Below are 13,757 nucleotides of genomic sequence, written 5' to 3' on the forward strand. Positions count from 1 at the left end.
CGTTTAGCCCCGCCCACAGATTCTACAGCACTGCCTGTTTAGCCCCGCCCACAGATTCTACAGCACTGCCTGTTAAGCCCCGCCCATCGATTCTACAGCATTGCCTGTTAAGCCCCGCCCATTGATTCACACACGTAGCGTAAATAACGAAGGAGGCAACTGCAGGTCTACTCGGAAACCAAACGATAAAAAAAGCTCTGAAGGCATGCTGTGGAAAAACAGTCTTTATATTGCTTTCCTTCTGATCCTGACCCAGTCCATTACAGGTGCCGGGCGGTATGATTAAAAGTTTATATCATTGTATTTTTCAAAATTATACCGGTTTCACTGTATATGATGGTATTTATTTTTCTATGTATGACCGGGTGTTAACCACATTTTCTACTGATTGAGAGAGGAAAAACTGCAGTAGATTGACTTAGAATGCCCTTTTTTACTGTCATGAGTGAATAGTGGAAAAATTCCACACTAAATAGTGACTAAACAGGACCCATTAATACATGTTAATCAGGAGTCACTCTCATTCATAATCGCAACATAGTCCGATAAAATCAACATGCATACCATTTTTTTTACGCACCTCATCCCAAACCTTCCTTTGCAAATTCCAAAACGTAATTTTAGAGCTAATAACGGAGGCTTGAGCCATTGATATGCAGGCTAATGCAGTTTTTAGAGAGAGAGAGATATTAAGCGTGTGTGAATACCTGCGTCTGTGCATCTCTCAGCAGTGTTCAGCAGCAGCGTCTACTAATAGAGAATCTTTAATTTAATCTGCTTCAAGAACCTCGCTACTGAGAAATGTCATGTAGCTTTTCAGCTGCAAAACTATTTTATTGATAAATTCGTGGGGCAGCGCTGACAAGAAGTTTCTGTTCGCGTCTCCGTTTGTGTGCGCGAGTGCGTGTCTGCACTGTGTGTGCGTTTGTGAGAGAGACTGGGAGAAAGAAAGCGTGATTTCCATAGCCTACATAAAAAAGCTGGAAGACATGGAAATAGTTTGTCATTTTTGACCCTATTGTTTGTTATATTTATTTGCTCAATGTCTTCTTTGGTTTTAGTTCTTTTACTGTTGTAGATAGCCCATAGTATAACAAAATATTATAGATCTCTTCACTGTGTTTGGGCCCCCCTGGACGAGCGAACATAGGCACGTGCCTAGAATGCCTATGCGTAAATCCGGCTCTGGCTGTACCAGAGACATGCAGTGTTTCATTTCATAAAGTAAAGATATTTACACAATAAGATTAATGTCTTTGCCCGTTGCATTGTTGCACACTGTTTTTTTTCCCCTCCCAGCATTTTGCAAATTTTCTTTTAGTTAAATGTCTCTCAAATTAGTATTTTTCTGGTAATATAATTTGGTATCACTTTATTTTACAGTCCTGTTCCCCATGTACATTTTATGTACATAACGTATTATAGCAATTACAATAACTGGGTAATAACTAGGTACTAACCCTGAACCTACCCCTAAATCTAACTTTAACCCATGTAGTTACCTTACACTACCAGTACTTTCTTGGTTAAGTACACTGTAAGTACACGTATTGTAAAATAAAGTGTAACCTTTAATTTTATAATGAGGAAAAAAAATATTGTATTAAGTTAGAAAAATGCCAAATACACTTTTTTTTCCCCGAGACACAAAGACACCTTGTCTTACGCATTTATTTGATCAAACATACAGTAAAAACAGTAAGATTGTGAAATATTATTACAATTTAAACTCTTTTTTTGTAATTACAATTTAAAACATTTTTAAATACTTGAAACCACAATTTATTCCTATGAATAATGCAAAGCTGAATTTTCATCATCATTATTCCAGTCTTCAGTGTCACATGATACTTCAGAAATCATTCTGACATGCAAATTTGCCACTCAAGATTTTGTATTATTATTATTAATGCTGAAATTTTTTTGTGGACATTGTGGTATATTTTTTCATGATTCCTTGATGAATAGAAAATTTAAATAGGCATCTTTTGTAACATTATAAATGTCTTTACTGTCACTTTTGATCAATTGAATTCATCCTTGCTGCATAAAATAATTACGTAACAAAAATCTACCCTCAAACTTCTGAACGATAGTGCACATGAAATAAAAGTATTTAAAATATTCTGTTAAAGACTCTGTGCTTCTGTATGTTTGGAAATATTTGTCATTTTAATATTATTTTTGCAATTCTGTTTGATGCAGCTATGAACTTCTTTTAGAATGCATAAATTAATCAGCATTATACAATTTCTCACAACTTCAGTTCCAATCTAAAAATCAATAAATATGTGCTGGTTGCTGAGGGAATACATCAACTTCGCGCTGTGGATCGCCGGATAGGCAGCCTTTCCTCTATGAACTTCTTTTAGAATGCATAAATTAATCAGCATTATACAATTTCTCACAACTTCAGTTCCAATCTAAAAATCAATAAGTATGCCAATGGACTCCAGATATGAACTCATTGTGTGATTATGAAGTCGCTCAGCTCAGCTCTATGTATCAGCTCAAGCGCTGTGTGAGTCTTGGGCTGCCTTTGATGCTTTTTAAAACAGCCCCACCACAGCTACTAGACAGCAGGGAATTGTTGTATTGTTTTGTAGCTGTTTGCAGTGAAAATTGTAAACAATATCACACCGTCTAGGACACAACAGCAAAAAGCCATTGCTGTCAAGACAATGCGTATTTCTGTAGACGGTGGACACTTGTGATTCAGAAACGATGCGAGACAGGCTCCATTTTTAATATAATACCCATTATAGATCTTGAAGTATTCACAATGTAGCACTTTATGGTAAACAAAGAGCAGGTGCTGTTTTTCACTCAGATACAGACTCTAATTGTTGCATTATTTGTGTTGAGGCAGTGCGATAATAAAAGAGGCATGGAACATTTCATGCCAGTTAATATTCGTGCAGGCAAAACTGGACAGGCGATTAGCGGTTAACAATTTATTCATGCATGGCGGCCGCAAGATATGGCCTAGTGACTGATCGTATTACAAACTGCGGTATGACAGGAAGGTCTGTTTTACCTGCAACAAACAGCAGAGTTTATTATGCCCTACAGCTAATGTAATAACACTATATACAACATATCACAGATGAGTCGTTTCCAAGCTGAAGTTTTCATTTGGGTAAAACAGAAAGGAAGGCAATATTGTATTGCAGGAGATCCAGCACTCAGAGAAAGTTTGTGACCTCTTATTTCCAAAGCTCATGGGTGAGCACTTCCTTCAATGCTGCTGTCTTTCAAACGCTATACTACAGCCCCTAACTCTCTCGCTGCTTACACACACACAAACCAGTTTCTGAATCATGTGATTTTGTTTTTAGAGTCAGGGACAGCTGACCTAGAGGTGTAATAAGTACAGAGAAATTGCATATACTGTATGGGCAGTGTCTACATTTTATTTAATTAGGTTGAAGTACACTAAAGTTCAACAGTTTGGGGTCAGTGATATATATTTTTTAAGAAACTACTTTTGTTTGGCAAGGATGCACTGATCAAAAGTCAAAGGTGGCAGTATTCTGTAAATTTTGTACTTTTGAATGGTCTATTCATCAAAGAATCCTGACTTCAAAAAAAAAATAATAATGAGCAGCACAACTGTTTTAAACTTTGATAATAATATAAAATGATACTTGAGCAGCAAATCAGCTATTAGAATGATTTCTGAATGATCATGTGACACTGATGACTGGTGTAATGATGCAAAAAAATGCAGCTTTGCAACAAGTGAATAAATTACATTTTAAAATAATACATTATAAAAATAATAATTTTTCTTTATTAATCCTTTTTTTTCTTCTTCTTTTTTAAATAATTACGTTTTGCATTGTAATGTATTTTAATGGATACATCAAATTAGCACAGGGACATGATTTGATTTGCTTGTTAGCTCTTTAAAATGGACAAAAAAAAATATTTTTATAAGCTTAAGATTTAAAGGAATAATCAGGGTGAAATACAACTTAAAGATTTATTGATATTATAGTATGTGGCCTGCACTGGATTGCCATAGAAATAATGTTGACTTAATCAGTTCTCTTTTTTAAAGTTGATTTTAGTTAAGTTAATTTCTTTAAAGCCAGCTTTACAATTTAAGATATCTATAGCATTCATTGATATTTTTTTTCTGTTTGTGCTGTTTTTGACCCACCAATTGAGACCCACTGCTTGAAATCACAAAGACTTGCCTCCACTCATTTATGATGAGCACCAACAGCAAAATAATGTCATTGTGATTGTCAAAATCTTCTATAGCTGTCAAGGGATGATGTCTCCGTCGTAAGACAGGTCAGAAGCCGGTAGACGTACAATTGTCATCCGAATTCTTTGGCAGAGAAAACTGTTGCGGGGGTGTGAAAATTGAGCGTGTTCTCGTCACTGCCAGTCACAGCATGTCTTCTTCATCTCTGAATGGAGTGACACACAGAACATCTGTTTGCTTTTAAATCGCACTTATCTACCAATCGTGCTGAACAGGGACAGCAGAGCTACTCTAGTTACTTTAAGTGTTCTTCGTGTCACATAGGCTTCTATGATTATTCAGTCAGACATAGAGGAAATGAAGTCAAGATGAGGCTAAGCGACGTGACTTCCTGTTTGTTCCTCTTTTTTTTTTTGTAAGTAAAGTGTAAAAATGCTTACGTAAGAGGATGACTTGTAGGCATGCTGTTTAATATGAGTTTGTGGGAGAGAGATGGAAATGCAGTGAAAGAGAAAGAAAGTGAGTGAGAATATGGAAAGATAAGGATTTGAAGGGCCCCTGGTGCGGTCATTTGATAAAAGCCAGATATTCTTTGTCATTTCCCCCGGGAGGATGGATTATTATCACAGTATTGTATTTATGGATGGAGTGTTTCTATTCAGTAGGCAAAAGGGATTTTTAACTATTATGGAAGAAGGTATATTTGCCAGTGTTTCGTAGTAGATCATTTGATCTATATGTTTTTACCGAGGCCTGTATGAAGACTGCATTTACTTCTTCAAAAACACAGTAAAATAGCAATATTGTGAAATATTAATTTAATTTAAAATAAAGAGATTCTGTTTTAATATATTTTTTAAATATAATTTATTCCTGTGATAAGCAGGCTGAATTTTTTTGCAGCCATTACTCCAGTCTACGGTGTCACATGATCCTTTATCAATTATTTTAATATGCTGTTTATTGTGATTATTCTAAGTAGTACTCAAGAAACATTACTTCTTATTGTTAATTTTGAAAATGGTTGTTCTGCTATGTATTTTTGTGGTGATACACAATACATTTTTTCAGGATTATTTAATAAATAGGAAGTTCAAATGAAAAGCATAGAAATCTTCTGTAACATTGTAAATGTCTTTACTGATGCTTTCAATCAATTTCATGCATCCTTTCTGAAGTGTACATTTTATAAATAAATAAACAAACAAACAAACTTGCTCTCCCCAAACCTTTGACTGTTAGTGTATCTTCTTTCGAAATAAACGATTAATCCATTTTAAGAAAGCATGCATGTTTTTATGCACATTTGGGGAATTTTCTCCAACATTTTTAAGCAATATTCAAAAAAATATGCACAAAAACATAACGATGTTTTCTCCTGAAAAACTGATACTAGTAATTGAACATGTGTCCCTTCTAGAGTTTCAGAAGAAATCCCAACAATGTCACACACTGCACTCGGATTTGCCCAGATAGGAAGGTCTGTGATCAACAACAGTCAAGAGAAAAGTAATTCGATAGAGCTTAACTTGTATTGAACCTCCATTTAAGATCTGTATTCAAGAGGCACCACAAAAGACTAACCAATAAAACATCTCCTCTGAGAAATGAAGCCCCAAAATATTTGTCATGCATGTTGACAGTGTCTTGGTGTGATATTCATAATAAATATAGTAAGACAAAAAGCATGGGTCTGAGATAAACAGACAAGTTGCTGTGTCTCCGTCGAGGACGCGTGTAACTGCATTAGCATTATCAAAGCTCAGTCCACGTAGGGCCGTGAAAATGTTTTCGGATGCTGAAGTGATGCATTCTTTGATAAAGTGCCATGAGTGCAGATGTTTAAGACAGACACAGTTGGTGAAAGGTGAAGTCTGAGACTGGTTTGATCTCGGCCTTGTTGTGATCCTATAGAAGTCGGTGTATTAAAGTCCAGATGCCTCTCAGTCATAAATCATTCATTCGCTAACTCGCTCTCTATCACACTCACTTCACCATTGATGAAATTATGAAGAGACGGCCACCGTGGCTGTGAAGAAACGCTGAAAAGAAAAAGGACAGAAAATATCTTGAGAAAAATACTGGGAGCTTCAGAGGAAAAAATGTGTTAAGCTTCCAGCTTTGCAATAAATCTATAATGTGTGTGTGTGGGATACGTGCTGTGTGCAGTAATGCGTTTGAGACAAAGAACTGTTTTGTGGTTGTTGAGGCCATGAGTGTGTCTTCATTTTGAATGCTGGTCCTTTTGATCATGAACGATCTTCTTTCAGTCGTCCTAAACCCCCTGAATTCGTGATTTCTCCTGTGGCACATTATTTATATTCCTTTGAAAATTCAGAGCCTTTATATTAGTGATCCTTTTAGATTCCAGACAGTCTGCATTTATTAGCATTGATGAGTTTAAACTGGTCAGTACTCATTGATGATCCATATATATGTATGTGTGAGTGTGCCATTACATGGTCAGTGCTGCGATGGAGTGTTAGTTATCCATCTCTCTTTCCTCCACACACTTGGATAATTAACACTTGCTTACTAAATGAATTAGCTGTCAATCCCCTGAATCCAGCTGTAGCTTTTTTCCTGTGATGTGACACTGAAAAATAGCATCATTGCTTTTGATCGTATAATGGTAAAAGAGATTTCACGCCCTGAACTAACAAATATCTCCTTTGAAGTCTATTCAAGAGAAAAAGATTGACACATTTTTAACATATCGGAGTGGAGTTTGTAGAGTTAGTTATGTTCCTCAATTCCATTCGAAGATATTTAGAATAACAGCACTGGGATTTTTCACTGTTTGTATAAAGTAAAATATCAATACTGAAAATGTTATATGTTAAGGACTATTTGTTTAAATTAAATTAAATTACATTCACATTTTTATTTGTTTAAATTAAATTAAATAAAAAATAAATTAAATGTGTTGCTTTATGATACTTCATGTTTAACATTACATTACATTTAATTAAATTAAAATTAAATTGATTTACAGTACTTCATGTTTAAATTAAATTAAATAAAAAAATACATTAAAATTGTATTAAAAATGTAATTGTAAATTCAATTAAATTATTAAATTAAATTAAATTTGGTGCTGCATGTTTAAAATTAATTTGATTTTGTTTTACTTTGTGTTACAGGAGAAAGAGAGACTTTACCTTGAGCTAAAACACATCCTTGCTCGGCAGCCTGGTCCAGAAGCAGCGGAAAAACTACAGGTTTATCAGCGAACACTCCGAGAAAAGACTAAACAACTGAAGGTCCTCTAGAAAACTTCTCTTCTCTTCTCTTCTCTTCTCTTCTCTTCTCTTCTCTTCTCTTCTCTTCTCTTCAACTGAAGGTCCTCTAGAAAACTTCTCTTCTCTTCTCTTCTCTTCTCTTCTCTTCTCTTCTCTTCTCTTCTCTTCTCTTCTCTTCTCTTCTCTTAAATAAAGTAGTATAATAATAAAAAAAAGTAGTATTGCCAAATAAATAATTTATTATTAAATAATTAATATATTAAGTAACATTTTTAATTAAATTATTTAGCACAATAATTTCTTTTTTCTTTCTGAGATATGTCAGCGGGATCACTGAAGGCTTTTTCTCACATCAATCATTCCTCCTCTCACTCCTCTCCCATCATCCTCATCTCCTTATTCCCCCTCTCACCATGAATAATTACAAAATGAATAATTAGTTATTTCACCACTTAATTAAGAGTTCAGGTCCATCTGGAGATAGCGACCACTAATGTAATTTTTAATGAGTCCGTTCGGTTTAAGCTGCCTCGTCCTGTACCTATTAAATAGGCAAGAGACAGAGATGAGAGCAGTTAAAAAGTTATGAGTCTCTTCTGAGCCTTAGGTGACCTTATAATATCCATATGGCATTGATATAGGTTGATCTTAAAGCTGCGTTTTGGTCAGGTTTTTGCCATGTAACAGCTAACATTAGGATGCAGGAAACTGGCCCTGGATCTGAAAACCAGGCAAACCGTCCTCTGCAGTCAGGATAGTAGAAAATGCTCCGTTACAAATGCTCTGTTACATCCATTTTTGTAAAGAATGGACGTAACAGACTTTAAAGACTCAAAACTCCTTAGCTCGGCACAAATTCAGAGCTGATCTATTAGAATATCTGCAGTGTGAAGTATAACACTCTCTGGCGCCCTTGAACTTAAAAATAATGGCCCGAAGGTAGGCATAGGGGGGTTTGGCTTTCTGATAATTTATTGCCAAGCTTAAAATGAGTTACGCACCGCAGGCATCACTGGCAAAGCTTTAAATAAACAAAGCTCAGCGTAATTAACATTAGAACAGAAGCCTTACTAATGAACCAAACAGAAAAGTCATCCCATTCTTTGTTTTGATTGAAGCATGTCCTCCCGCTCCAGCCCCCTTTAGGAAATTAACATTAATGAACACCGGTCTTTTGACTCTCCATGCTTGTTTGGAAGATGTTTCCAGAGTTTTGTCTTTGTAAAATACCCAGTAGTCTGAATAATATTATACGCTGTATGAAAAGCTCATAGCAGATTAAGTATTTTGTTCATTTAAAAATGTTATGTGCCAAAAGTGCAGTTTTTGTTTAAAAGTTGATTAAACAATGCAAATTTCAGCCCAATTCATCACCTGAATTTGAACATGTTTCAGTTGTTGCTGATTCCCCTGGAATAAAAAAATAAATAATAATAAATACGCAAGTAAATAAATAAATAAATACATACGTAAGTAAATCAATAAATATACAATTATAATTATAATAATTTGTGGCAGACTTGGAATTGATTTATTTTTAAAGTTATTATTATTATTATTATTAGTTTAAATTATTATTATTTTTTAATATTTTTATTCAGTTTTGTGAATGGAAGAAAAAAAACTTTCAATGTACAGACACATTTGGAATATCTGTGCAATAACCTTGCCAAATTGTAAAATAAATCCCAATGTTCAATAAATAATCAAATAAAAAAATGCTAATAAAATCAATAAAATTCCAAAAATAATTAATATTGTTAATAACTAAACAATTAGTCTGCCAAATAATACTGATTTGGAACTGGTTTATTAAAGTTTTCTTTTAATTTAATACAAATATTTTATTTGGAATTGAATTGTTGAAGTTTTAAAATGATCTTATATTTGTATTTTCTAATAATTTGTATTTAATTTTGTAAAAAAACATTTAAAGTAAAACATCTTTCAATGAGCAGAAACATGTTGAATGCCTGTCGTGTGCAATACCCTTTGCAAATCATCCAATCCAAAACCAGCTCTGCAGCACAGCACATCCAAGATTTCTTCATTTATTACTTCCTATCTACTTCCATCCTCTCTCACTTTCTGTCCATCTTCCTCCTTCTCTTTAGCATTTCTCTTCTCTCTGTTCTTTTGATTACTGAGCTCTGGGCTCTTGGGTCACCTGCACTATGTGGGTGGTTTCGAGCACATTGGATGAATGACAGTTAGAGCTTGACTGATATGTGCAAAGATTGACGGAGATCAATGAGATGCCGCAGAGGAAATCAGTCCATTCCTTGCTCAGAGGGAGGGATGAGGTGACCGTGTTAAGCCAAACACATCCTCAGTGATAGATCACAACTGTACAACTAGGACCCATTTATAGCAAAGAGGCGCCTACTGAAGGGCGAGCGCAGCTTTAGGAAACATTGCAAAGTAATTGACAAATGGGCTCTTTGATGCTTTGCAATATTTAGATGGTTGGAAGCACCAAAGCAGTGCATATAAAAGGAATAAGCTGCTTGAGGCTGTGAGTTACAGTGTTTTACCGTGATTATCAGGCATTATGTGGAGCACTTAATCATGCTGCAATCACGGTAAGAATGTGTTGCTTTCATAAAATGATACTTTAATTAAAAGCAACATATAATATGTTCAATATATAATACAATGAAAAAGATTCCAATGAAATTAATTAAAAAGTACCAAAAATAATTACTGTTGTTAATCACTAAACAATTAGTCTGCAAAGCAATATAATTAATCTACCTAACTGTAGGCTGTTTCAGCTCTGAATTAAACAAAAAAAAATTGTTCGTTAAAAAAAAATTATTTATTTTTAATTAACCACAATTGCCTACTAATTTTTCAGTGTTTACTCTTTTAAAAAAATCGAATCGACCAGATAGATGTATTTTTTATTATTATTATTAAAATATGCTTAAATACAACAAATGATCATATGTACTGGTCTTTGTGCAGGTGACCCAGTTATGGTTTCCAGGCAAGTTTGATGCAACCAAGTGCATTAATATAGAATTTACATGTAAAGTAACAGGTGTGCACATATCAAATATTTTAATGGTTTCAAGCATAGCTTGTCCAAACAGATTTTGACTGTGCTAACAAAATTTGTCCACCCTTTTCTTTCCTTTCACAGGTCTTAACAGCAGAGCTCAACATGCACGAGTCGCATTCAGAAGACTACAAGTATGAGATCGAACGTTTGGCCCATGAACTCCAAGAAGTCAAGAAAAAATACCTTGCACAAAAACAAAAAGACTAGGAGTACAGGTGAGAAAGAAAGGTTTAAACCCAAAAATGACAATTCTGTCATCATCTACTCACCCTCATGTCCTTCAAAACACTGACACTGACTTTCTTCTCTGGAACACAAAAAGACCATTTTTGAAGACTGTCTGTGAAACACTTCAGTTTACAATAAATGTGGACTGAAGTATTCAAGCTTAAAGAAGGATGCAAAGGCACAATAAAACTATCATAAAAGTAGTCTCAATGGCTCATATTCTTCTGAAGTCATAAAGTCTAAAGCTATAAAGTTGTATAGACCAGGTTTATGACGCTTGTGGTGCTTTTGCATCCAAAGTTTGAAAACATCAGTCACCATTAATGAGGAGTAAATGATGACAGAATTTTCATATTCGGCTAAACTAAGCATTTAAAAACAACCATGTGCCAGTATTTGAGTGTGCATGAGGATTCAGGTGGATGACGTTAATCCCTGATCAGCATATAATATAACATTATACCCACAGTATAAATCAGACCAGCAGAAAGCCCTTATAGTGTTTTCTATGTGTGTGGTGTCTGTCTATCTGTATATTTCATGGTCCTGACAGAAAATTACCTTCAATATTGCCAACAAGCAGACAAGAACGGCACCCTCTGACACGTCCGAAAATGATACCTCAAATAACAGTGAGAAAGGAAAAAGGCATTTGGAGTTGGAGAGAAATCAATGAGCCAGTGAATTGGAAAGATTTCTCTCATTTAGTCTCTGTGTTCTTGGGAGCAAATTGTGACACTGAAAATTATTGTGCAGTAAGAAGGTTATTTCCTTTAACCAGGAAATTAACGTTCTTAGAATTGACAAGACGGTTGACCCTGAGTGGTCAGCTAAATATCTACAGTGGATCTAAAATATGAATAGTTAATTATAACTAGTTATGGTTAATTATTCATATTTTCCATGAGCTGATTTGCTACAGAGTGATGCAAAATAGCTCTCTGTTACTTGCTGATTAGTAGGTCCCTGCCAAGTTCCACTTCTATTGGCCTTCGATCTGATGAAATTATGACTAATCGTGTGGTATTTTGGAAGCATGTATGTTGATTAACCTGGGGAGTCTTATTTGCTAGCGCACTTGCTTGGGAGAAATCCATTCTTATGTAAATGTCCTGTTGAATTGACAATTTATGTAAATGTTTTTATGACAATTTAAACACAAATTAGTTCTGCGGGTGTTTCTTGAATATATTTTTCAAACCATAAATGACAAATAGGCTTTGTTATGGTTGGGGGGTTGGAAGCTTGCACATTTCTTTTTGAGATTTGCTGGTTACAAAATTCAATAAAAGAGCACATGGCTTTCTTCAGTTAGAGGTTGGCACGTCTGAAGCAACAGACACAGATTGCATGGATCTGATTGGCCAGTCTCTGCCGCCTGGTTTAGAAGCACAACTGCTCTACTTCCTGAAACATCACGGAATGTTCCACTGTTTTAACTGGACAGGTTTCAGACTTAGTGGTTGACCAGTAGGAGTCTAAGAAAAATTCCTGGTTGCCTTTGTGTGGTGTCTTAATACGAGTGAAATTAATAACATCCATCATCTCTGCTGATCTACAATTTCATAACTGTATCCCAGAGAATGACTTGATTTCTAATTGAGATATATAGGTGAGTTAATTAATTACTTTTCTCTATCAGTCCTCACAGATTTATTCAGTGTGTTTGATATGTCTATTAATCAAAATAATGAAGTAGAAATACGTTGTCGGACTCTGTTACTTGTTTTGTGTGTGTTTTGCTCCCTTCCTTGCCCTTATTTGGTCCTTCCTGTTCCTGTCCCCATTTAGTTCTATTAGTTCCAGGTGTTCCTTGTTATTAGTTATCCACCTCACCTGTCTGCCCCTCGTTATCTGCCCTATTTGAGTTCTAGCCCGTTCTGTTCTCCCTTGTCCGGAATTGTATATGTCTACCCTTGCTACGTGTGTTTCCGTGGTCCCTGGATGTGATCAAACTCTATATGTTTGAGTTCCACTCCTCGTCAAACATATAGATTATATATATATATATGGAACATATACATGCTTCTCACTAGCGAACCGTGACATACGAATACTACTGTTGAAAAAAAGTTTTGAGTCAGTAAGATTTATTAATGCTTTTGAAAGAAGACTCTTATGCTCACACTGGCTGCATTTTATTTTGATCAAAAACTCCAGTGAAAACAGTAAAATATTATTACAATTTAAAATAACTGATTTCTATTTAAATGTATTTTGAAATCTAATTTATTTCTGTGATGGCAAAGCTTAGTTTTCAGCATTGATTACTTCAGTCTTCGGTGTCACATGATCCTTCTGAAAATCATTGTAATATCCTGATTGGTTGTGTAATTGTTTTTACTGTCAGTTTTGATCAATTTATTGTGTCCGTGCTGAATATTTATTTATTTTTTATTTTTTTTACCACAAACAAACAAATATTTACTAAAAAGTACTTGAGTAGAAACGTTTCTTTTAACGTTTTCTTTCTCCTCACTTCATTTAGTAAAGAAAATGAGCAATAAAAGGAAAAATGAACCTTATTGTTACTGTTACAAGCTGGTTTTCAGCTGGTTTATCTGGTTAGTCAGCTGATCTCCCATTCTGACCAGCCATAAAAACCAGATTGTTGGCCTTCTAAGACCAGCAAACCATCATAGCCTCGGTTAAACCGGTTTTCTTTTTCAGCAGGGCTTGAAAATCAGAAGACACAATCAATGTGAGCTTTAAATGTGTTTTCAGTTATAAAATAAAGCAGATACCTTTTTGGCTTTATAAACGCTGTGAAATGCTGATAAAGTAATGTGGCATGAGATTAGGTTCATATTTCTGGAGTCTCCCGCTATCCTATCCTGGAGAACTGTTTGCATATTTATCAGATATAACGTTCATAAGGTAATGAAATGCGATTACCCTGTCCATTTTGTTGGTGCCATATAGTTAATATAATGTTCTTGTTCTTCTCATAAAAATGTCAAACGATATTTGGTAACACTTTACTTGAAGGGGTGTGCATAAGACTGAC

General features: G+C 34.9%; 1 protein-coding gene across 1 annotated transcript in view; it reads left to right on the forward strand.

The window, feature by feature from the left end:
* The window catches only part of LOC107583211 (cilia- and flagella-associated protein 58-like), a 73,708-nt gene that overhangs the window by 35,423 nt on the left and 24,528 nt on the right, over positions 1–13,757 (forward strand). Inside the window, 1 exon segment of the mRNA XM_016269361.1 lies at positions 10,604–10,737. Within this exon segment, the coding sequence (XP_016124847.1) occupies positions 10,604–10,737 (134 nt within the window).

The sequence above is a fragment of the Sinocyclocheilus grahami genome, unplaced genomic scaffold (assembly GCF_001515645.1).
Source record: "Sinocyclocheilus grahami isolate Dianchi unplaced genomic scaffold, SAMN03320097.WGS_v1.1 scaffold51.1, whole genome shotgun sequence".
Classification (NCBI taxonomy): Eukaryota; Metazoa; Chordata; class Actinopteri; order Cypriniformes; family Cyprinidae; genus Sinocyclocheilus; species Sinocyclocheilus grahami.